The sequence below is a fragment of the Tenrec ecaudatus genome, chromosome 9, assembly GCF_050624435.1.
Source record: "Tenrec ecaudatus isolate mTenEca1 chromosome 9, mTenEca1.hap1, whole genome shotgun sequence".
Classification (NCBI taxonomy): Eukaryota; Metazoa; Chordata; class Mammalia; order Afrosoricida; family Tenrecidae; genus Tenrec; species Tenrec ecaudatus.
Genome location: NC_134538.1, coordinates 126,643,329 through 126,668,894, shown reverse-complemented (window position 1 = coordinate 126,668,894; position 25,566 = coordinate 126,643,329). Strand labels below are relative to the sequence as shown.

Here is a 25,566-nt window from a genome sequence, read left to right as displayed (position 1 = left end):
TCCTGCATTCGATGTCATTGCATGTGTTTTGTGAGTCTGAAGAGGACTTTATAGATAGGTATCGGACATATAGGCTAATATCGGATTATGGACTTGATCTGAACTGGGCTGTGCAGTTTTGTCAATATTCAATTGCTCTTGTATATAAAGGTCTTTCACACATATGAGTGTCTATGAATTGTTTCTCTAGTCTACCCAGACTAATACATGTTCCCATAAAGATTCACAGTCAAGGAAACCCTAAGGAACAGTTCCGCTCTGTCGTAAAGGGCCACTTTAGTCAGACTCAATTAGATGACTGTGGGTTTGGTTTTTGTTATTGTGTTTTGTTTGGGGTTTTTTTTTTTACATACCATAAATACTTATTTTAACATTAAAGATTCATATGTATGTAATATGTGTAGGCATATGTATATTTATACATTTGCATGAATCTTTTGATGTGGAGCCAATGTCCTCTGTTGTCTTTTTTTTCAAATAATTTTATTAGAGGCTCATACAACTCTTATCACAATCCATACATATATAAATTGTGAAAAGCACATTTGTACATTAATTGCCCTCATTCTCAAAACATTTGCTCTCCACTTAAGCCCTTGGCATCAGCTCCTCATTTTCCCCCCTCCCTTCCTGCTCACCCCTCCGTCATGAACCCTTGATTATAAATTATTATTTTGTCATATGTTACTCTATTTGACATGTCCCTTCACCCACTTTTCTGTTGTCTGTCCCTCAGGGAGGAGGTTATATGTAAATCCTTGTACTAGGTTCCCCCTTTCTAGCCCACCCTCCCTCCACCCTCCTAGTGCCACTACTCTCACTACTGGTCCTGAAGGGATAATCTGTCCTGGATTCCCTGTGTTTCCAGTTCCTATCTGTACCAGTGTCCATCCATCCACTGGTCCATCCAGATTTGTAAGGTAGAATTGGGATCATGATAGTGGGTGGGGAGGAAGCATTTAGGAACTAGAGGAAAGTTGTATGTTTCATTGTTGTTACACTGCACTCGTCTCTTCCCCGCAACCCTTCCGTAAGGGGATGTACAATTGCCTACAGAGGGGTTTTGGGTCTTCACTCTGCACTCCCCCCCTCATTCACCATGATATGATGTTTGGTTCTGATGATGCCTGATAACTCAACCCTTCGACATCTCATGATTGCACAGGCTGGTGTGGCTTCATGCATGTGGGCTTTGTTGCTTCTGAGCTAGATGGCCGCTTGTTTACCTTCAAACCTTTCAGACCCCAGATGCTATATCTTTGGATAGCTGGGGCACCATCAGCTTTCTTTACCATATTTGCTTATGTACCCGCTTTGTCTTCAATCGTGTCGGGAAGGTAAGCATCAAGGAATGAATGCCAGTTTAATAGAACAAAGAATTTGTGCATTGAGGGAATACTTGAGTGGAGGCCCAATGTCCATCTGCTACCTTAATGCTAAACCTATACATATATGCACATAGATCTATTTCCACATCCTCATATATAAATATATTTACATATATACATGTCTTTATTTAGACCTCTATATATGCCCTTTGCCTCCTAGCCCTTTCCTCTATTTCCTTTGACTTTCCTCTTGTCCCACTATCATGTTCAGCCTTCATTTGGGTTTCAGTAATTACTCTCAGTTACACTTACCCGTGGTCATGTCCTATCAGGCCTCCTACCCCCTCCTCAACACCAATTTTGATCACTTGTTGTTACCTTGTCCCTGGGTGTGTTAACACCACTACCTTTCTCCCCACCTTCCCCTCTCCCATGTCCCCTCCGAACTGTTGGTCCCGTTGTTTTCTCCTCCAGATTGTTCATCCAGCCTATCTTATTTAGATAGACCTGCGGAGATAATCACATGCACAAAAACAAGACAGAACACAACCAAGTAATGAAAGAAAACAAAACAACAACAAGCCAATGACAAAACAAAACACAACAACAAAGAAAATCTTGTCTTTAGTTCAAGGACTGTTTGTTGGTCTTTAGGAGTGTTTTCTGGTCGAGTCTGATGGGGCGCCAAGCCCTGGCCCCAGTCTACTTTTGATATTCCCTGGGTTCTTTGTTGCTGTTCCCCTTGCCGTTCTGTTGCACGCCCTTAGTGTTTTGCCTTGGTATGGTGCGATCAGAGCGGGCGCAGTTCCCACACTATGTCTCCATTGTTGTCCCCTATAAGGCTATGGGTCAGTGACGGATGTCATGTCTTATCGTGGGGCCAGCCTTATGGTCTTCTCTGTCGACTGGCTGCTCTGAGTGGGAATATTGTCCTCAAGGCTTGGTGGACCAGGTGTGTTTTGTTTGTTTGTTGGTATCCTTATTTTTAGGTAGTACTGGTAGCATAGTGGATAGTCATTGGGCTGCTAAGTGCAAGATCAGCAGTTTTGAAAACACCTACTGCTTCATGGGAGCAAGACAGGGTGGTTCTACTCCCATACAAAGTTACAGTCTCAGAAACTCACAGGAGCAGTTCTAGCTCTGTCTTATAGGGTCTCTGTAAGTTGGCATTGGCTTGATGGCAGTGAGTTTGCTTTTGGTTTTGGTTTATTTGTAGGGAACTCAACTGATATTCTGAAATATTTGGAGCGTAAAAGGCTATATGTTTGACCTTGATGTAGATGACCTAGTTTTACCCTAAGCAAAGTAACTTTTATCTTTAGCTTTGGGGAAATCATTCTGGGAGCAATTGGAGTGCCTTGGTCTGGGGACTTGTAGGTCACTGTTAAGAATTTGTACTGACCAGAAAATATCAACTCCCTCAAGGAGGCATGATTTATTTTAACCTGTCATGCAGGACTGGTTGAGAAGTGCTCTGAACATAGAGGGCTCAGAGCTTCCTGGTCGGTGGGAAAATCTGCCCTCGGAAGGAGAGCATGCCTCTCGGACTTTCCCATACTTGTATTGTTCTTGGTCATAATAAATCTGTAGTTGTAAATGTGGTATAAAACCCACTGTCCTGGAATTAATTCTTCTGACTCATAGCAACCCAATAGGTTTCTGGAGCTGGATATCTTTACTGGAAATCTATAGTAGAAATTTATATGAAATCTGTACTGGAAATCTATAGTAGAAATTAACATGTCACATAATGTATCCATTTACAGTGTCCAGGTAAGTTGTTTTTCAAGTTTTCAAAATCCATTTTAGGACACTGTAACCCAAACAAGAAACACTGTTCCCATTTGCAAACACACACACACGCACACACACATACACACACGCACACACACATACACACACTCCCTGCCACTGGGAACCACCAGTCTACTTATTTTCTCTATAGATTTTTTTCTATTCTAGGCAATTTTTAGCAATGGAATATTATATGTGGCCTTTTACATATGACTTTCACATAACAACCCTACAGGACAGAGTCGAACTGCACCTGTGGGTTTCTGAGACTGTAACCCTTTTTAAGAGAGTACAAAATCTCAAAGGTTGATTAACAACCTGCTAGATGCAGATAACACAACCTTGCTTGCTGAAAGTGAGGACTTGAAGCCCCACGAGGATTAAGGATTCCAGCCTTCAGAATAGGCAACAATTCAATGTGAAAAAACCAAATCCCCAACCTGGGCCGATTAGTAAATAGCATCATGATAAACGGAGGACAGATTGAAGATGTCAAGGATTTTGCAGGGCTTGGATCCAGCGCAGCAGACAGGGATCAAAGGAAAATCGCGTTGGGTAAATCTGCTGCACAGATCTCTTTAACGTGTTGAAAAAGCCAGGATGTATTTTAAGGACTAAGGTGGGCCTGACCCAAACCATAGTATTTTCCATCGCTTCATATGCATTTAACAGTTGGACATTGAATATGGAAGACCAAATAATAGTGGGTGCATTTGAATGATGGTGCTGGGGAAGAGTGCTGAAAGTCCCATGGACCACCAAGAGAACAAACCACTGTGTCGTAGAAGTGTGGTCAGGCAAGGGTGGCACAGCTTGGTCTCGTGTGCGCTGGATGTGTTATCAGAGAGATCAGTTCCTGGGAAAGACTTCATGCTGGGTAAAGTAGAAGACTAGTGAAGAAGAAGTGGGTCCTTGACAAAATGGATTGACACCGTGGCTATAACAATGGACTTGGACGTAAGAACAATCACGAGGCTGGTGCTCGAGCTGGCAGTTTCCTTGTTCTGGTATTCACAGGGCCGCGATGCGCCAGAACGAATTCCGTGGCACCTAAGTATAACAACAATAACCTCCCTCTTTTAGTTTATTTCCACAGTCAATCAAAATGATAAAGTGGGAATTGGATTTAATTTTGAAAATTATTTAGGTGTCTGCTTTTAAAAAGAAAAAAGTATGATTCTCATTTTATTTGGTTCCCTATAACAAAAGGAAAATGTTAGTTTCAACTCATCTAAAAGGCTGATTTTTTTCTTTATACTACATCTACAATCAAGTAGTTGGTTGTGTTGTGTTCTATTGTTTTTGAATACAGTTGATTTATTTTTACATATTGAATATTACAGAGGATTCGATACAAGTCTAATCAGTTTTACAATGGTCGGTATATGGATTTTATTCTCAAATTCCAGTTGCAATCATTTTAGAGTAATTAAAATTTACTGTGTTCTCTTTCTAAAGCCTAATGCATTGAGAGAGAAATGAAGTGTTAGTTTAGTTTTAATATTAATAGACTGATCATCCGTGCACAGTATAATCTTAGGGAATCTTTGGGGAATGATAGTAATGGTTTCTTTCAAATGTACATGAAATTTAGATTTCTTTCTCTTCTTTCCATTTTTTTCTTTTTTCCGCGTTCATTTTTGAGTTTTTCAACAGAAAGAAGCCTACCCGCAGTTGTCAGTAAGGGTTATAGGAACACAGTGCTCATGTACCACAATGAGAGTCCACAGAGACACTGGGGCTCCAGGGATCTGTCAGCTCCCTCCGCTGTAGAGTATTAACAGATTCTTCCTGTGCAAGATTAATTTGGCTTCCACAGCCACGGTGTTATGTCTGCCCAGGTTCCCAGCACTGCTGAAAATTCAAAACTGCAACTAGAGCTGAATGTTTCCAATTAGCATTCTTTTTTGTCAGAGTAGCACAATCTTTTTTTCCCCTCTTACTTTTATTAGGGGCCCTTACATCTCTTAGCACAATCCATACATTCATCCAATGTGGCAATCACATTTGCACATATGCCGGCATCCTCATTTTCAAAGCATTCTCTTCCCACTTGAGCCCGATAGCAACTCCCCATTTCTTCCCCCCCTTCCACTGCCTGCCCTCCTTCACAAACCTTTGATGAATTATAGATTATTATTTTCATATCTTACATCATCCTCCATCGCCCCTCACCTACTTTTCCATTGTTCATCCCCCTGGGAGGGGGTTATAGATTAATCTTTGTGATGGATTCCCCCTTTGTCCCCATACCCTCCCCTAATACTCCTGGTATCTCTACTCTCCTTGTCGGCCCTGAAGGATTTATCTATCATGGATTCACTGTATTGCAGGCTCTTATCTGTAGCAGTGTGCATGTTCTGGTCTAATTTGATTTGTAAGGTAGAACTGAGATCATGATAGTGAGATAAAGGAAGCACCAAAGAACTAGAGGAAACTTGTGTTTCATCGGTGCTATACTGCACTAGACTGGCTCATCTCTTCCCTGTGACCCCTCTGTGAGGGGATGTCCAATTACCTACAAATGGGCTTTGGGTCTCCACTCTATGCCCCCCCTTCACATTGGGTATGATTTTGTTCTGGGTCTTAGATGCCTGATACCTGACCCATCAACACCTCATGATCACACAGGCTGGTGTGCTTCTTCCATGTGGGCTTAGTTGCTTCTCAGCTAGATGGCTGATTGTTTATCTTCAGGCCATTAAGACCCCAGATACTATATCTTTGGATACCCTAGCACATCAGCTTTCTTCACCACATTTGCTAAACACCCATTTTGTCTTCAGCAATTGTGTCAGGAAGGTGAGCATCACAGAATGCCAGATTGTTAGAACAAAGTGTTCTTATGTTGAGGGAGTACTTGAGTTGAGGCTCAATGTCCATCTTCAACCTTAATTTTTAACATATAGATATGAATACATAGTTTTATTCCCTTCTTGTGTTATGTGTGTGTGTGTGTGTGTGTGTGTGTATAGCCTGTATTTATACCTCTATCTATGTCCCTTGCCTCCTGGTTCTTTCTTCTATTTCCTTTTGCTTTCCTCTTGTCCAGTCATCATGCTCAGCCTTTATTCAGGTTTAGTAATTCCTCGCTGCGACATTGCCTGCAATTAAGCCCCACTAGGCATCCTATACCCTTCTTTCCATTGATTTTAGTTCACTTGTTGTTCCCTTGTCCCTGGGTTGCTTGACCCCACCTTCCTTCCTCCCTCCTCCCCTTCTCCTGTATCCCCGGAACCACTGGTCCCGTTCTTTTCATCTCCACATTATTTATCCCACCTATCTTATCCAGATACATTAGTAAGTACAAAACCCAGGCAAAGCCAAATAAAACAGCAAAGGAAGTCAAAATCAACAAAACAATAACAACAACCAAAAAAACAAAATTAACAATAACAAAAAGAAAGCCACTGACAAAAATGGAAAGGCCTATAACTGGTTCAAGATCTGTTTGTTGGCCTTTATGAGTGCTTTCCAGTTGAGTCTGATGGGGTGCCACACTCTGCCTCCAAAGTCTATTTTTGGTATTCCTTGGAGATTTCATCACTTTGCTCCCCTTTGCTTCTCTGTTGCATGTCCTTAATGTTTCACCCCAGCATGATGGGGTCAGATTATTCACTATTCCCGCACTGTGACTCCAGTGTTGTCCCCTGCAGCACTAAGGTTTAGTGAGGGACGTCGTGCTCCATGGTGGGGCCGGCCCTATGGTCCTCTCTGCATTGTCTGCTCTGAGCAGGAATATCGTCATCGGGGCTTGGTGGGCCAGGATGTCCTCCCCTCCCTCTCCATCCCTTTATGTTTCTCGCATGTGCTCTAATCTGACACGCCCCCCTCCGCCCCTCTCCCCAAGATGTAGCCCCAGTGCTTTCCTCTGGAGTGCATTCTTCTGGGGGGGGGGGGTGTCCACATAGTTGGGATTGCGTTCAGCCATGTAGACCTCTCTATTGGGTCCCTGGTACATTGTATTCATGTCTTGGCACATCAGGTTGAAGCCTGGTCTACTATATGCATACATCCCTGGAGTGAGGTCCAGCAACTATGGCAGGGGGCAAACCCAATCTAGGGATACATACGGCAGCCCACTAAATAAGAGGGGGAAAGAAAGAGGGAGAAAAAAAAGACATGGGTAAGGGGGGCAGCAGGGCGCTAACCCACCCAAGGGTAGGGTATTGCTTATATCTCCAGAGTGGCACTGTCTTTCCCAGTTAAAGAAAGGCTTGTGTGTGTGTGTGTGTGTCATCATTTTAGTAATTTCTTTTTTAAAAATATATTGTGAATAAAATATATTATGATAAAAAAATGTAGTGTGATAAAGTATATATAGCATAAAGTTTGCCATTTTGATCATTTTATTTATTTTATTTTGCTAGACCAAAAATATTGAATGGTTTTGAGTTTTAAAAAAAATCATTTTATTGGGGGCTATTTTGATCATTTTAAAGTGCATTAAGTGACGGTAATTGCAGTATTATGTGACCATCACCACTGTGTGTTCTCCAAATGCTTTCATCGCTTCAAAGAGAAATTCCATGCCCATAAGCAGTATTTCGTGTTCCCTTTGCCCCTCACCCCCTGCTACACACGACTAGATGTTTGTTCCTGTACACTTGCCTCGTTTGGATCTTTCTCAAAACATAGGATCATGCAATACTTGTCTTTCATGTCTGACTTATTTCACTTATTATGTTTTCAAGGTTCACGCATGTCATAACATATATTGGAACTTCATTTCCCTTTATGGCTGAATAGTATTTACATCATATCTTTATACTACATTGTGTTTATTCACTCATCAATAATGAACATTTGTGTTGTTTCCACCTTTGAGATATTGTAAATAATGCTGCAATGCCCCCATTGAATGGACAGCCTTCTTGCCAAAATTAAACCTGAGCTTCCGTGTTCAATCCTCACAGCTCTCTACTCAAGGAGATGCAAGTCAGGTGATTGGGCCTCTTACTGAAGGACAGAGGAGAAACGTGGCAGTGGTGAACTCACTGTATGAGCTACACCTTTCAGTAACAAAGGTAAACTCGATCTTTCCATTTTAATCTTAGGTCCTTCCTTCTTCTTTTAAATTTAGACCGTTCATGAAGCAAGATTCCCATTGGCTTTATTTTTGGAAACAGATGTAGCATTGAACACATGATCACTTTAAAATAAGCTTTATCTTTCTTTCTGGCCTTTATTATTAGTGTGCCTTCGTCTATAAATTTGGTTTAAAATGCATGAGTTTTATAAACTATAAAGTCGATTCTCACATTTTAGCAGGTCTGCTCAAGGATATGGCATAAAGAGCCATGGGAGAAATACACATCTGAGTTTCCCACTTCTAGGAAAGCTTAGCTGGACACTGAATGGATGGTAGTAAATATAAGGTCTGAGTTTCCCACTTCTAGGAAAGCTGAGCTGGACACTGAATGGATGGTAGTAAATATAAGGACACATGAAAAGCCCCAGCCTGTCAAGGAGAGTGGCTCTGCGAGCTGAGGTCTGTGGGCTGTTGGCGACTGCCCGCGAGGACAGTCGTGTGTGTTTGTGTTGCTGTTCCACTAGAAGAAACAGCTGCACTTTCCCTTACTTTCACCTGTCGTGTCTGAGAAGAGCTTTTCCTAATATTAGAAAACCAACCATTTCAACCCACCATTTGGCTTTTGAATGTCTTGCAGTTGATAACTTCCTATAGATCATTTTCAAAATATTTAATAAGGAGGCAAATATTCAGAGACCTGAAGAAGGCTGAAGGTTAGATGATGGTCTTGAAGATGTGGCCTATATATCAAGCTACCTGTGTTAGCTTGTATTTTAGAATATCGTAGGTAACTATTCATCTGCTATTTAAAACTTTTAACAAGTCCTTTATTCATATAGGGATTCCCAAAATGTATGTTTCAAATATTGAACAAAATACATCAGCAGGTACATGTCAGAACTAGATGCCTATTAAAATTTTTCCATGTCTTTTATTACGCTTATACACATACCTCAGAAAAATGGAATTACAAAAAATATTTTCCATGTCCTTTATTATTCTGAAGCACCATAAACAATGAAATATTGTATTCTATTTCACTTAATTTTAATATCTTTAAGGGTACTATTAGAATTTTAAAATATTTGAATTGATTTATAAGAAGGGAAATATCCAATAGTTGTTTTTAAAGGCTTGTTGAAAATTAGAGTCAGGTTGGAGTCCCATGTGAATTTTAAAAAAAGAAATAAGGCTTTATACTGACTTTAAAAATCGCTTCTTGGCCTTTTGAGTAAAATCAAGTGGAGTTTACTGACTTTTTCCAGTTAAACTTTATAATTAAAAAATGAACTAAAGTAACTAAAAGAAAACTCTGTGCTCATAATGTTTCAGTTATTTGAAGATGTTTTTGCTTTCTACGCCTATTGTATTTTCCAACCTATCTTTATTAATAAATTCCAATGGGCTTTAAAACCATGTATGAGTCATTACTACTGTGTAATAATAATATTTCTACGTAGTGTGTTATGACCCAAAATTAGTATTATCAGAATAAATGACTTACGCAGCTCTGTAACTGGATTAAAACCTTATTCTAGGTGGTTTCCAGTCAGAACTCATTCCCACCCGCAGCAGAACAAACCATCACGTCAGCCTTAAAGGTAAAATAATGTCATTTATTCTTGGACTCTATAGATTGAAGTAGATATTTTACTTATTTACTTGGTTGAATGGAACATGTCATTTTTTAAAAAAGAGTCTGCCAGTTATGCTAAAAAGTAGCGTGTTTATAATTATCACGGAGAGGGAAGTACATTTGTATTTATGGTTCTATATGGTTTTTAAGTATGTTTTAAATAGACTACATTGCTATCTACAGAGTGTGTTCTACTTCTGGTAATTGAATACACAGAAGCGCCAGGCTTATGAGCATCTTGAGGTGCTGTCGCCCAGTATTATTCCATGAAACAGTGATAATCCCCCAGGGTGGCTTCGTGTCTAGGGGATGTTGGGCAGTATCTAGAGACAGTTGATTGTCATGACTGGGAAGGGGTGCTCCTGGCAGCTGATAAACATCCTGTCATGTATCAGCCAGTCAGTAGTGCCAAGGTTGAAAAACTATAGAGTTTATTTTTAAAATGTGAAATCAGGGGGTGGGGGGAATGTAATAGTCTTATGGTTTATAGATACTAACATGAATATACTCTTTTTCTAATATTCTGGATGTTAAAAATAGTGTTGGTAGACGATTCAGAGCTATGTGCAATTGATATTAGGAAATTCTTTAGAAAACAAGCAAATTCATTCATTCTTTCAATAATAACAGCTGTCCTTTATTTAACACCCATTGTTTGTGCCTTTGGGGAAGCATTGGACTGGTCACTGCAAGCTCTGCAGCTCAAACCCACGAGTGGCTCAGTGGGGTCAGCTCTAATGTATTTTCTGATTTACCGCCTTGGTCGCCCTCTAGAGAGTTGCTGGGAGTCCAAAATGGACTCAATGGCAGTGAGTGGGTTTTCTGGGCACATGTGATCTATTGAAATACATTGTCAACACTTGAAGCTACATGTTATTATCCTCATCTCCTAGGGCTTATGCTGTTCATACTCGTGGATAAGCCAAGTTTTTCAGCACATTGTTAATGCCGTTGTTGGGGTAAAATTAGGTGCCTCGGCTGATATTTAAGCCGGCTTATACTTGAGTGTACGCGGTACATGTCCGCATAGTTGGTAAACAGCTCAACTGAGATACCCTGCGGTGGAGAGAAGGAGACTGCTGCTGTTCCCAGAGCGCAGCGAAAGTCTGCTTGGATGATTCCGTCTCGTTACAATGAAATATGATGAAGCTTCCATGGTAAAATATATGATTTTAGTAGTAGTTGTGAAATTTATTCATGATTGTAAAAATGTCATAAAACCAGGACAGAGTGACAGACCCAAAGATCCTTTTGTCCTACGGTCTAAGCAAGGAGTGGTTGTGGTCTTTATTTTTCATTGCTCCACATTTTCCTCTATTAGTAGCTGATTACATAAGAGGGGTACTCCTAGAAACCGGAATTGCACCGGGTGGAGCAGAGCTTTTGTAGTACAAATGTGATCAATTGGCCCTGAGTTAGTGCACCCAGTGCCATTGCCTGGGAGGCTCTCTTTGGTCACAGTGAGTTATTTTATAAAAGCAGCTTCGCTCAAACTCCATTTTTGTCATGACTGATTTAAGAGAACAGCGTGCAGCTGTGAAATTTGGTTTCCTGTGCTCGGGATACAGACACTGGTGTGATATTGCACACAGCTTACAAGAACAGCACTATGGGAGAAACTCAAGTGGATGAGTGGTTTTCTCATTTCAAAAAAGGTGAAATGTTGATTGATGACAAACCTCGTTCTGGACATCTGTCAACTTTCCAAACAAGAAGGCTGATTGTATTTGGAGTGGGGCCTTTGGAGTTTGTTATAGTCGGTCAGACTGGTAATGAAGCTTTCTAGTTAGAGGTTCTGAAAAGATTGCATAACAGCATGCAATAAGAGGGCCTGATTTGTGGTAGATGGAGGACTGGTTTTGACACCCTGATAATGCACCTGCTCACGCAACCATCTCACTGTGCCAGTTTTTGGCAAAAAACAGCATTCTCCTGTCCCATGCACCTTACTCATCTGACCTTGCTTTGTGTGACTTCTGTTTGTTTCCGCGAATGAAGAGAGACAAGGAAGGACAGAGATTTGATGACATAGAAGAGGTTAAAAACAAACAAACAAATGAGGGGGGTGCTGTCACCCATCCAAATAGATAAGTTTGAAAAATGTTTCCAAGAGTGGAATCACAGATTTGACAAATGTATTCAGTGTAATGGATGAGGTTATTTTATAACAACAACAAGATTAAATAAATAGGTTTGGAGGTGGGAGGAATCAGGTTTTTTGGGGGAATATGCCCTTGTGGGGGATATACCTTTATATAATTAACTCCAAATTTAACAAGTAATGCTTACCCTTATTTTGTGTACCTTATCTGATATTTTCTATACCAATCTATTACTTTCTAAAACATTCTGATGATGACCCACTTAGATGATTTCTTGATTCACAAATGGTCACAACCTATAATTTATAAAACTCCAGTTTGTGCTTTAAGATGAAGTTTTCAATTTGCCTGATGATCAAAATCACCAGGAAAAGTTAAAAATAGAAATTTCCCTAACTCTAATTATGTCTAAGCTTGTGTTTTAGGCAAAATTCTCTAGAAATACAAAGCAATGATGCCTTCCTATATCTATATGTAGAGATAATTTTATATCAAGGAAATGGCTCAAACAATTGTAGAAGTGGGAAAGTCCGCCTCCAGGGGGTTCCAGGTTGGTAGATCAAATGTCAAGGTGGAGGTTTTTCCTGACTTGTGTAGCTGTGGAGCCTGGTGAACCGAAGATTAGCAGGAAGATCACAGGCTGGTGGAGGCTGCAGAGGAAAATTATTTAAAGGTCAACACATCAGGCTGATGGCTGCAGAGGCAAGTGAATCAGAGGTCAGGATTCAGCTAGCTGACCACTGGATGGACAGGTCACATGGCAGCTGGTTGGCTCAAGTCTCAAGAAGCGGACGTTGATGTGCCCACATGCAGGATCCAGAGCCAGAAGAAAAAAACAAACAAACAAGCTTTCCCACACAGTCCATTTATATGGGAAGCAGTCCATAACCCTGCAGAAACATCCTTTCAGCTGATTGGATCAGGACCATGATTGGCATCTCATCCTAAGCTTCCTTCAGTTGATTGGCTGCCCATAGTTTATCCCATCCCAGAACTGATTACACTGTGTTAAATCACATCCTGGGGGATTATTAGGTCATAACTACCAAACCACCGAGAACCCTGGCCTGGCCTTGTCGACACAAAATCTGTCACAGGCAGACACTCTGAATCTGTGTTTTCACACACAGCAAAGATTATTCCTGTTACTTTGGTTGGGAGTTGGAGCCAGGGCAGGGAAAGTTGTCCTGATTTGGAGCTCCAGCCCAACCCTGGGATTTGCTCAGCGGACCGTTCTTTGTGTAGCGGAGTGCTGCCTTTTGCTGGGGCATCATTGGTTTTCTCCCTGAGCATGGGGTCCCAGCAAAGGAGCAAATAATACAAGGCCCGCCCTCCTGCAGTGGCCCTGCCAGTTAAAGATTTCAGTGCCTGTCCGAGAAGAAAACAGCTTTGACTTTCTTTGTCACGGAATCTTTAGGGGGGAAAATCGTGGCATATTAAATGAAAACAAAACCAAAGCCTGTAACTTAAAAGAGAAGAGAGAACTTTGAATTTGATAAAATTATAAGGAAGGCATTAAATCATTTTAAATTAGGGATAGAATATTAAAGTACATCTATGACTATAGCTCAAAATCAGTATGCTTTTATCATTTGATAAGATACTAAGCATACTTCTGATATTTTTTTCTTTTCCAATGTGTTGCGACTTTATCTAAAATTGTTTTTTTAAGCATGAGACTCATCACTAACCATTCTGACACATTATCTAATATGCTTATTCATGAATCAGCATGTGGAGCCATTCCATCCTAACCGTGCTGGCTGCAAAAGGTGTGCGACACCTTAGCCCAGGCATTTTTATCCTTTTCCTTCAAATTTCCTTATACAAAGAGCGATTGAGCTGCTAAATTCATGTATGGTTTGTAATGTTTGATTTCTCCCTTATTGTGTGGGTTTGATGTTCTATAAAGGAAAATATTGTATATTTCTGAAGCTCCATTAGATTTAACTGTTTTTAGGGGAGATCTTTTTAAAATGTACAACACACTCTCCTGCTTTATAAAGAGAAAATGAACCATAGTTGAATCTCTTGTTGCTGTCTAACAGGCATTATACACTCTACTTTCTACTGCAGAGGAGATGGGCGTTTGAGTTGTCTCTGGTAATTGCTCAGCCTCAACCCATCCTTTAAATGGAGACATCTCCTAAGATGCTTTCTTCTCTTCCTGTTTTATATTTTCCCGAAGCTATAATGTTTTCTCTATAAACCATCTTGCTTTATACAAATAGAGATGCTTTTGCACCTTCCTTCCCGATCATTGTTCCTGCTGTTTTGCTAGCATGGCTGAGTATACTTGGTGTGCGGCCCTCTTTCGCTTGCTCTTGATCTGGTGAGAAGTGTTCAGTATTTTATTATTTTAGGCATGAGGTTAATAGCTATTCATTTTTCACAGATGCCCTTTGACTGGTTGAATCAGTTCCCTTCAATTCTTAGTCCGCTGGGACTTTTTAATCACAAATTGTGTTCCATTTTATGGAATAACTACAAAAGCTAAGTAAATAAATCCTGGAACGCATAAAGAGAGTAATAAGTAATGACCAATGCTGGTCTGATATTTGAAAATAAATGAACGAATGCTCCTTTTTTATAGAATAAGAGAAAATTATATGATTATATTAATAGATGCAGAAAAAGTTGTTCCATAAAACACAACACCATTTGCAATTAAAAAGTCCCAACAAACTTGGAAGGGAACTTGCTCAACCTGATAAAGGTTGTCTATGAAAAACGTATGGCAATGTCATACTTAAAATAATAAAACACGAAACACTTTCCATCTGATCAGGATCAAGTGAAGGGGGTCTATTCACTAATTAAGGAGCCCTGGTTGCATAGTGGGTTATAGGTTGGGCTGCTAACTGCCAAGGTCTGAAGTTCAAAACCACTAGCTGCTCCATGAGAGAAAGATGAGGCTTTCCACTCCTGTAAATTTACAGTTGCAGAACCCCTCAGCGGCAGTTCTACCCAGTCCTATTGGGTCTCTGTGAGTCAGAATCGACTCAGTGGCAACGAGGCACAGAGTTTTGCTGAGGATATTATAAGAGCTAATAATATTTACTAATAGGTGGGGGGGTTGGTTTGTTTTGGGCCTTGTGATTTTATCCACTTTGAAAGTCTGTATTGTGATTGGTGGATTTAGTTTACTAGCATTTATTGCATTTACCATCATCATCATGGTTTGGAATCTGTTGAATCTCTTTTATTTTGAGAAGTAGTGACATTTCCTGGCACTTTGTGTATTTAAAATTTTCACTTATATCCTGCACAGTGTGAATCTTCTATTGGTGTAAACTCAGTATTTTTTATATTGCTCCTAAGAATGGTGATGTTTTTGCTTGAGAGGCAATTAGCTTGGTTAGAGTTAAACTGTAGATGGTCATACCTGCAGTTGGTCATACTTCAGATCTCAGTTCTTTAAGCTTTAATTGCAAGTTACATATAGTTTGTTCTGCACATGTACAGAAATGAGTCTGTTGAAGAGTAGTACTGCGTTTCAATGCAGATTCAGGCATTGGTCTTCTCAGACTCTCTTCTTTCTGAGACTCTCTCACTCATTCGTGTTGTTTCTCTGAACGGAAAGACAGGACTCTTGTTTGTGTTCACGGAAGTGCAGCACTCAGTTCTGTGACTGTCCTGACGGGAGCCACTACGTGAGCAAAGCTACCAACGTGTGATACTCAAACCTCGTTCCGATCTGCTTGCTGCTCCAGGTTTCTTCAGCCCTCTTGTTCTTTTTTAAATCATTTTATTAGGGGCTCATACAACCCTTATCATAATCCATACAGACATCACTTGTGTAAAACACATTTGTACATTCATTGCCCTCATCATTCTCAAAACATTTGCTCTCCACCTAAGCCCCTGGCATCAGTTCCTCATTTTTCCCCTCCCTCCCAACTCCCATCTCCCTCATGAACCCTTGATAATTTATAAATTATTGTTTTGTCATATCTTGCCCTGTCCGACGTCTTCCTTCACCCACTTTTCTGTTGCCCTTCCTTTCTGTTGTCTGTCCCCCAGGGAGGAGGTCACATGTAGATCCTTGTAATCAGTTCCCCCTTTCTACCCCACCCTCCCGGAATCGCCACTTACTACTGGTCCTGAAGGGATCATCCGCCCTAGATTCCCTGTGTTTCCAGTTCTTATCTCTACCAGTATAGCCAAATTTGTAAGGTAGAATTGGTCTAGCCAAATTTGTTAGGTAGAATTGGTCTAGCCAAATTTCTAAGGTAGAATTGGGATCATGATAGTGGGGTGGGGAGGAAGCATTTCGGAACTACAGGAAAGTTGTATGTTTCATCGTTACTACACTGCACCCTGACTGGCTCGTCTCCTCCTCACCACCCTTCCGTAAGGGGATGTCCGATTGTCTACAGATGGATTTTGGTTCTCCGCACTCCCCCTCATTCACAATGATAAGATTTTTTTGTTCTGATGATGCCTGATACCTGATCCCTTCGACACCTCATGATCATGTGTGCTTTGTTGCTTCTGAGCTAGATGGCCACTTGTTTTACCTTCAAGCCTTTAAGACCCCAGACACTGTATCTTTTGATAGCCGGTTTCTTTCTGAAACCACCCTTTCTTCAGAGATCCCCAGGACATTTTTGTTGTCTTTTTATCTGTTCCACCTCTGTCTTTTTTCCTGGTAGTTACGTTTGGGAGGTCTTTTGCTAAACACTCACTTTTTCCCATTAACAGTGGGAAATCTTCTTGTCTGTAGATTTCCGCCACGCCCTTGTCTCCCACTGCCTCTCTTTCCTGTGGAGCCACCGCAGAACTCACAGGAGTGTGACACACTTAGAAAGCCTTCACTCTTCTCTCATGCCGGTGACTTTGAAACTCCCCGTCCCGTCCCGTCCCGTCCCGTCCCGTCCCGTCCCTTCCCTTCCCTTCCTCCGGCTGACATTTACTGTAGTTGCCCCATCTATAATTTGGAGATTGGAATAATTCTTTGAGGAAGGGCTGAGCTCTAAATTATATATATATAATGTAAAACACTTACCATGTAGTAGGTCATCAGTAATTGTTATGATAAACCCTCTGCTTGACCTTAAGGGACCACTTGGCCTTCTAACTCTCCATACCCATCTCTGACTTGCCATTGACTCTTGTGACTTTGTCTCAATCTTACAGCCCCAGCAGCTACCAAAGTAGTCGAAAATTTCTGTGGACATGCAAATTTACATACCTGAGGACCTACTTGAAAGCCCTCTGTATTTCCCACAGGCACTCAATTTTGAAACATGCTCAAAACTGAACTTGTCATCTTCTCCCTCTCCTTTCTTTACCTGAAATCAAACTATAGTTTCTTCTGATTTACACATTCAGGTAATGATAGTACCAAATTGTGGGTTTTTTTAAAATCCAAGTATACCTTAGCTATTTCTGTTCTGTTCTCCCGGAATCTAATGACCAAATCCTGCTTTTCTCTTTTCAAAGTATTTCTAACTTGGCTCCTCATTTCGATGCCTATCACCTCTGATTTGGTAAAGACTCTCCTCTCTGTTCATTTTTATCATGGCAACCTCCTCATTGATCCCGCTTTCACGCTTATTGATTCAGTTACCTCTTCAGTGTGATTTTTTTCTTAAGAGTCAGACTTTTGCCTACATCTTTCCCTGCTTAAAACCCATCACTGGGTCCCCAGGGCTCCCAAGATAGATTCCCAATTCCTTAGCAGCTCACACAAAGTTCACCTCCTGCTGCCTCTCTTTCTCCCTGGGGGCCGGCACTTTATACTCTTTCTGTATTGAATGCTTTGCAAACGTATGACCTTTCCCAGCTCCTGTGCCTGTTAGCACACATGCTCCCAGCGCCACCTGTTCTTCACCTGGCTCCTACCTACCTGTCCTTTCAAACTGAGTTCAAATGGCACCTGTTTGGTGTAGAGCCTCTCTGGGTGAATTAGAAGCCCCTCCTAGGATCCCACAGCATGTGGTTAGGAGACATGTCCTGCTATATTATAACTTATCTACTCCTCCCTCGGCGCTGAGCTCATTGAAGGTAAACTGCACTATGCACACACAATCCCACTCTTACATATAAGCTTACTTTTACTAGACAGGACATTTAAGAATTGAGCAAATAAAGGCCCCGTTGAACCCTCTCATTGGTTTTGATCAGTTGTTTGTATGAGCAGAAGCCGTTCTCTGCATTCTGTGTCAGCATCATTGAAGCCTGTATAATGTACTTAAATTGATCATTTTGAATGGTTGCTCAGACCCAGTTAATATTTTCATGTCAAAAACACACATTGCACCCTAGAGTCTTACAATGGTTCTCACTTCCATCGAGTTTATTCTGACTCATATCGACTCCATGGGAGACAGGATAGAACTGCCCTGGTCAATTGCCAAGACTGTAACCTTTTTACAGGCGTAGAAAGCCTCATCTTTCTCCCACAGAGTGGCTAGTGGTTTCAAACTGCTGACTTGGCAGCTCGAGGCCACTAGGACTCCTTTACAGTGACTGCATTTCACTAAAGAACAGTTTTTCAACCTCCTCACTGTGAACATTTTAGGTGATTCATTCTTTGTCTCAGGACTGTCCTTTGCATTATTGGCTGTTTAGCAGTATCTGCCCTTTACCTAACACGTGCCACCTGAAATTCCCTCCTCCTTCACCATCAAAAAGATCCCCAAATGTTGCCAGCAGCACTTGGGAGACAAAAATCATTGTCATGATTCCAAATAGAAACCTAGTTCATGAAATGCCTCTCCATTCTGCCCGCCAAGAATCACCAGTACATTGACTAGAGCCCCTGGGTTCAAAGCATCCACTGACCACACGGTGGTCTGCTCTCACTCTCGGGAGAACCTGAGAAAGGTGCGACGTGCCCCACTCCCCTCTGAAGTCTCTCCCTCTGCTCAGGCACAGTCCACCAGGCCTTTCAGGAAAACCAGGCGAGAGGGGCGTTGACATTGTTCAGTGCCAGGTTCCACAGCAGTTAGAAAGAGGGGACTTTGCTTAAATCGCCAAACGATTCAAGGCAGAATTTAATCTAAAGCAAACATTTTTCATCAAAATGCCTCTGAGCTCTCAGAACCCTGTGTGTTACCCTTCCTTAATTTTGCCTCCTCGTCCTTCTTTGCAGACCATCCATGCGCTCATGGGAAGCGCCATGCAGCCCTGGCTGACTTCCTTGGGAGATGCAATAGAGGCCATCATCATCACCATGCATCAAGAAGACTTTTCTGGGTAACAGCTTTTCATCAGAAACTCCACTAACCTTTGTTGCCTTTGTTTTTCATTCCCACCTCCACCCTGACTTGCTCAGCCTCCTGTCACCTGGGGCCTGTTCCTCTTGTGACCTGGCTGGCCTCCAACCTCTCCCGCCGTATCCATTCAGAGGGCCATTAGCAGATTGCAATGTGCAGCTCTTGTTTTCATCGTCTCTTCCTTTATGGAAACATAACCTCATTAAAGCCTACAGGCTTTTGGAAACTTGTACTGTCTTCCCCGTGCTTCTCCCAAATGTCCTCTACTTCAGCCTCTGGCTGTCCCCAGCTTTCTGGCATGGCTTTCTCTGTAGGGAACCACCTTGCCCCTGTCACCTCCAGTCCTGCGCTGGCTCTGAGGGAGGGCTCCTGCCCCACCCTTCCAGGACCGACTGTCCTTTCTCAGAACCCAGTGGCAGTCTGATCTGGCAGTGTCACACTGAACCATAAGCACTTGGCTGTTACTCTGTTTCTTCTGGATACTGCACTTCTATCTCCTATGTGTCTTGCGAAATCAAAGTTTTTAACCCTAGGCTTACTGAAACTTATCAAATAGAGGAGGACCATTTGGATTTGATGTGTTAGAAAAGTGTCTATGGAGTATTTTTTACAAATGCTTAAAATGATTTTTATTATCTTAACTACACACAATAGCTGTGAACATTCAAATACGAATACATCCCTAGCTACTATTTCTCAACTAGCTGTTTCTTTTTATATTCATGTTGTTCAAACGAATAAGTACTTTTCAGATCTCTTGTCATTTATTTCTGTAACACCCTTTGAAGTGTCAAACAGCCGGTCTCTAATTTTAATAATGGTATGAAGGACAGAAGTTCTATTAAAAATGCAATAAAATTTGGGACCCAATAGGTGATAAAACTGCTGATGATCAGTGTTTGGAAGAAAGTGAGATTTGTTGAAAAGGGCCCTGAAGTATTCCACTTACCATCATGAATGGCTCTGAAGAGGGGACCTAAAAAGAGGTCACTGTTGGAGCCCTGGTGGAGTGGCGCTTACAAAGCGGGCTGCTAACTGTGCCGTCAGCAGTTCTCCTTGGGAGCAGCCCAGGGCTTTCTACTCTGGCAAAGAGGTGCCAGTGCTGCCCTGTCTGTAGGGTCACTGTCAGTTGACATTGACTCCGTGGCAGTGAGTTTGGTGTGAGTTTTTTTTTAAAGATCTTAAAATTTGATTGGTCATTTGCTGTAGTCATTAATTGTATTGCTGAGCAGCTACCTCTGGCTATAAATAATACCTTAGCAGTTCCCTCTTGGAAGTGGGTTCCCAGATAGGTATGTTGTGCCTTGCCTGCTTAGCTACACATGAGCCAGGTTTGTTCTTAGACTGATAGGTCACCAAGAGTTTAACCCTAGATTGACAAGTGATCATTGGAATCAAGCCAAACTTGGCTGATTATTGGAATTACCTGAGCATCTGGTGAAACTGCAGAACCCTGGATCCACATGCAACCTAAGGGATCGAATCTCTAAGGCAGTGGTCCTCAAACCTTCCTAATGCCTCCAGCCTTTAATGCAGTTCCTCATGTGTGGTGACACACACACACCTCACCCCGCCAACTATAAAATTATTTTCGTTACTACTTCATAACTGTCATTTTGCTACCGTTATGAATCGGGCAACCAGGGGTCACGACCCACAGGTTGAGAGCCGTTGTTCTAAGGAAAGGAGCCCAGAAACCTATTAGGGTCACCAGATCCTCCAGGGGATTCCAATGTTCACCCAATTTGGGAGCCTAGGGCTTAAACCAGCGGTGTGCCAACACTCACTGTTTGTAGTTCCATGAAGATTCGGCTTCCAAGCGTGGCAGTCTAGAAAGCTGGAGCGTTGCTCCTTTACAGTGCTTGTAAAAGCCCTCACTTTCTCCAATCTTGTAATTTGGTTGTTGTGCTTGGTTCCTGAAAAGTAGCATCCACAGCCTTGGAATGTCCTCGGTGATTTAAGTGTTTTTAATGAGGGTCCAGCCACAAATACCTAACAGGTGATGCTAACGAGGAGCTGCTTACTGAGGTGGTGGTTGGCCAGGCTAGAAAGACTTAGCACCTGGCATCAACCAAACTTCAGTGGAGGGAGGCTGGAGTGAGATCAACCACATGCAAAGATTCAGTCAGTTCAATCCATTGTGCCTGTGTAATGAGAAACCAATAAAAAGTTCTGGAGACTGACTCTCCATGGACTTCTTGGTTGGTGAAAGACATTGGTGCCTAGGTGGGTCACACATTCTTTGGCACCTAGTCTTTGCCCTGCGTGTCTCTTCACTCATATCCTGTGTGCAGCGACAAAGCTTTAATCCTAAGTGTAGCTATTAGCTGAGTTCTGTAAGTCATTCCAGTAAATCATGGAACCCAAGGGAACAGTGGGAGCCAGCAGGTCAGAGAGGAGGGGGCCTTTGAACCCTTGGGCTTATTCTGACTATGCTGGTGTGAAAACACTCCGCCAAAGTAACATGTAGAGATTTGTTGAAAGTCTAGTGACTCTTTGGACTGAGAAAATGTCCATAATCAGATTGAAGATGGCTACTCTGGCGAGCAATAATGAAGGCTTCTACCGGTGAAGCCAGACAAAAGCCACAAGATCATGATGACTGAAAGACGGTGTTGGAGGCCGGATATGAGAGCAAGGGCTTAGCAGGGTCTGTGGATAGCACGTAGGGAGGGTGCATGATTGGTCAGAGGCACGTGATTGCAAGTATGTGTGCTTCTCAGTTACTTACAGGACAGTGGCATGAACAGTTTTCTGGGAACCTGCTATTAAAATCGCTTTCGCCAGCCTGTCTGTTCCTTGGGGCTCCATCGTGGAGAAGCTTCATCAGTACTGATGTATTTCCAGACCCTTTGGGACAGAAGTCATCATGTCCTGCTTCCGTTTGACCAGCAGAGGCAGTACTCTCTGGGTCTAGACTGTGACATCTTCAGGTCACAGAGACCAGGGTTTCCTCTCGGGCACATGGCTCCCTCAGCACAAAGGTTAGAGAAATTGCTGTTAGAAAAGGCAACCTTCAAGTTCAACATGGATTGAGACTCATGTCAAGACTCCAGGCTCCACTTTCAGACCATTATATTTATGCACACCAGGACGCACTGCCATCAAGTCACTGCTGATTGTCCGTGACCCTGTAAGAGCCAGATTCCGCCACAGGGCTTCCGAAGCTGTGTTCAGTTTGGAAGCAGTCTGCTTCATCCCTCACAGAGTGGCTGCTGTATTCGAGCTGCTGACCTTTGGTTAACCATCAAGCACTTGAACGACGACCCCCAGGGTCCCCCTTATACACACCAGACTCGCATTGGGCTGGCATCCGTGGGGGTCTAGGGAGCACTCAAATTTGTAGTCAGAAGGGAGAGGTCTGAGGGTCCTGTGACTCCCAAGCTGGCAGCTCGTGCGCGAGGGCTTGTGCAGATTTCGTGCTCTACAGGGCTGCTCCCTGTTCTCCTGACATCGGACCCAGCTCTGGAGCTCAGAGACAGAAGGACTGCATTCGCCAGAGGGGGGGTCAGACAAGTTAAATTTAAAAATTCGACCTACAGACACTTTATATTTTATAATAGGACCAGCTCTCCAGGGCCATATTTTCAAAAAATAATAAAGAACCCCTGCCACTCCAAGTCCCCTTTATCTTAAAACTGAAAGAGCAGTCGCCTTTGACTCTGACTCCTGACGGCCCCACATGTGTCCGCGTAGTGCTGTGCTCCCTGGGGTGCACTGGCGCCTCTAGGGAGACTTGAACGAACGGGCTTTCCATGGCAGCTGAGTGTGCTCAGGGCACTGCCCAGAGATTTCATACCAAGTACAGGTGAAAGGAGTCAATCTTCTAGGCCAAGGTGATTCGTAGTATGGAGATGTAGCCTATCTCCTGCTGTGGGAAATGCAGCCCTCAGCACAGTGCCCTGGAATGTGAAATGCATTTAAGTAGCAGGGTGTTTCTTTCCAAATTAGAGCAAGCTTTAAATGTATGTCTGATTGACGGAGCACATGGATTGAAACTCATTTCATATAAAATTACTCATGTCAGATCCCAGTTTGGGATGAGAGGGTCTTTAAAGGTAAGAGGACCCTAGATCCTTAAAGTGAAAGAGGATAATCTCTGAAAAATAATGCACACGCACGCGCACACACACGAATGACTTGAAGGTGACCATGACTTTTCCGTTACGCAATGGATTCTCCTTCCTACCACTTCTGCCTGCAGCTGTAACTTAAAGTCCCTGACACTTCTGCACAGTCGTTGCTGAAGTCACTAAGTAACTCTGTATTCTCACTCACTGCCATCGAGTCAGTAACTCTGCGGGTCAGAGTAGAACTATCTCTGGGTTTCTGAGACTGGAGCTCTTTACTGGAGTGGAAAGCCTCATCCTTCTCTGTTACTAGTATGTATTCTAGTAAATTTATATAAAGAAAGCTTATAATCCTAACTGTGTTTGATAATACATAGTTCACATTTTTGCCTAACACAAAAATTTTAAAAATCATAAATGTTCATACCCTTGTGAGTAGGGTGGGGGGAGCGTGGAGTGGAGACCCAAAGCCCATCTGTAGATAATTGGACATCCCCCTACAGAAGGGTCCCAAGGAAAAGACAAGCCAGTCAGGGTGCAGTATAGCACCGATGAAACATACAACTTTTAAAAAGAAATGTACAACTTTTCTCTAGTTCTTTAATGCTCGCTCCACCCCTCTATCATGACCTCAGTTCTAACTTACAAATCGGACTTGACCAGAAAGGCACATTGCTACAGATAAGAGCCTACAACACAGGGAGTCGAGGATGATAAAATTCCCTCGGGACCAGCAATGAGAATCGAGATACCAGGAGGCTAAGGGGATGTTGGGGGAATCAATCACAAGGATCAAATATAACCCCCTCCCAGGGGAACAAACAGCAGAGAAGTGGGTGAAGGGCGAAGAGAACGGTGTAAGAAACGGAAAGAATAATCTCTGATGTGTCAAGGGTTCATGAGGGAGGAGGGAGGGGAGGGAAATGAGCTGGAATCAAGGGCTCAGTTAGAAAGAAAGAAAATGATGGCAACATATATACAAATATGCTTGACACAATGAATGTATGGATTGTGATGAGAGAGGTAAGAGCCCCCAATAAAAGTATTTAATAAAAATACCCCCCAAAATCCTGAATTTTACTTTTTTGGGCACATTTATGGAAATCATTTCAGCATGTAATTTTCTAGCCTTGAACAACATTGTTTCCAACCTGACTAGACTGAGTCCTTAACATGACCCTTCAGACTCATGCTCAGATGGCAACTGCGCTTTGAATGGCACATAAGGTGGTAAAGAGATGGACATCCCACCAGTTTTGGTCCGAAGAAACCCAGACAAATTAGGCCCGATTGTTGTCTGCACCTGGGAAAACCAAGCCCACGTGAAGGCTGCAGGCAGCCCTCTGTCCTGGGGTGGGGAACTAGGTCAAAGGCCTTGCCCTTGTGAGGGCATGCTTTCTTATATCAGATCTCCTCCTGCTGGAATGGAAACCCCCGTTCTGTCTGTTTCTGGAAGTGGAGGGCATCTGCTGAGCATCTGACAGTTCTCCAGTGAGTGGCTTTCACAATTTATTTTCTCATGTTTGGGAGGCTAAAAGTCCTTCTGAATTCAGGGTGCCTGACCCTCTGTGTCAGCTCTGAAGGAAGGTCCTCGTCTCTCGGAGCTTCTCCTCTGGGATAGTCTTCCAGGTGCTTGGCATCTCTTCCCCCATTTTTGATAACTAGCTTGCTCATCTCTTTTATAACTCACAATAATTGACTCAAGACACTTCCTACCCTAATCCAGTCTTATTAACACAACCATGAGACAACCCATCCTCAAATGTGATTCAAGCTGAGGGTGTACAGAACGTATTTGGGGGCACAACTCAGTTCAGAGCAGTATCCTCAAACACAGCAGGTGCCTTCCTGCGCATCATTTGGTTCCCCTCGTGCTTTTGCTCCAGCCGTCGCAGTCAGAGCTGGGGCTCTTCTCTAAACTTGGACCAGGACGACCACCTTCACGCTGCCGTTCTCAATGTAGGAAAACACTTAGTTCTTTGTAAAAGATTCAGGTTTATGCAGCCAATGAGCTAATCTGATGAATTACCATGAGGTGATTTCTAATTTTTGGTGTAACTCTTCTTTCCTATAAATATTTCACATTCTTTTAATATATTCTTTAGAGAACAATTATAAACATTTATAAATTATAAATAGTATTTCATGGAGCATCAGCTGTTGATCCAAATTAAAGCCTTTCCAAACGGCATCATCTGGAGGAAAAAATTGCATACCATGTGTATTGTTACATAAGCACTGCCACAGTCAGAAGGCTGGTGCTGGGCTGATGAGATTGCATAGCATAAGAGCTGGGTTCTCGTTGCCAAGACTTTGTTTGGAGAAGGCAACACTGCAAAGTGTAAAATGCTCCCTCCCCATCGAGCATTGATGGACCCAGT

The 25,566-nt window shown here is 42.4% G+C and overlaps 1 protein-coding gene across 1 annotated transcript in view; it reads left to right on the top strand.

Moving 5' to 3' along the window:
• COG5 (component of oligomeric golgi complex 5) overlaps nt 1-25,566 on the top strand; it is a 291,974-nt gene that overhangs the window by 237,492 nt on the left and 28,916 nt on the right. The window contains exons 15-17 of the mRNA XM_075558542.1: nt 8,039-8,149; nt 9,693-9,755; nt 18,992-19,095. Coding sequence (XP_075414657.1) covers nt 8,039-8,149; nt 9,693-9,755; nt 18,992-19,095 — 278 coding nt within the window. The remainder of the gene's footprint in view (nt 1-8,038; nt 8,150-9,692; nt 9,756-18,991; nt 19,096-25,566) is intronic.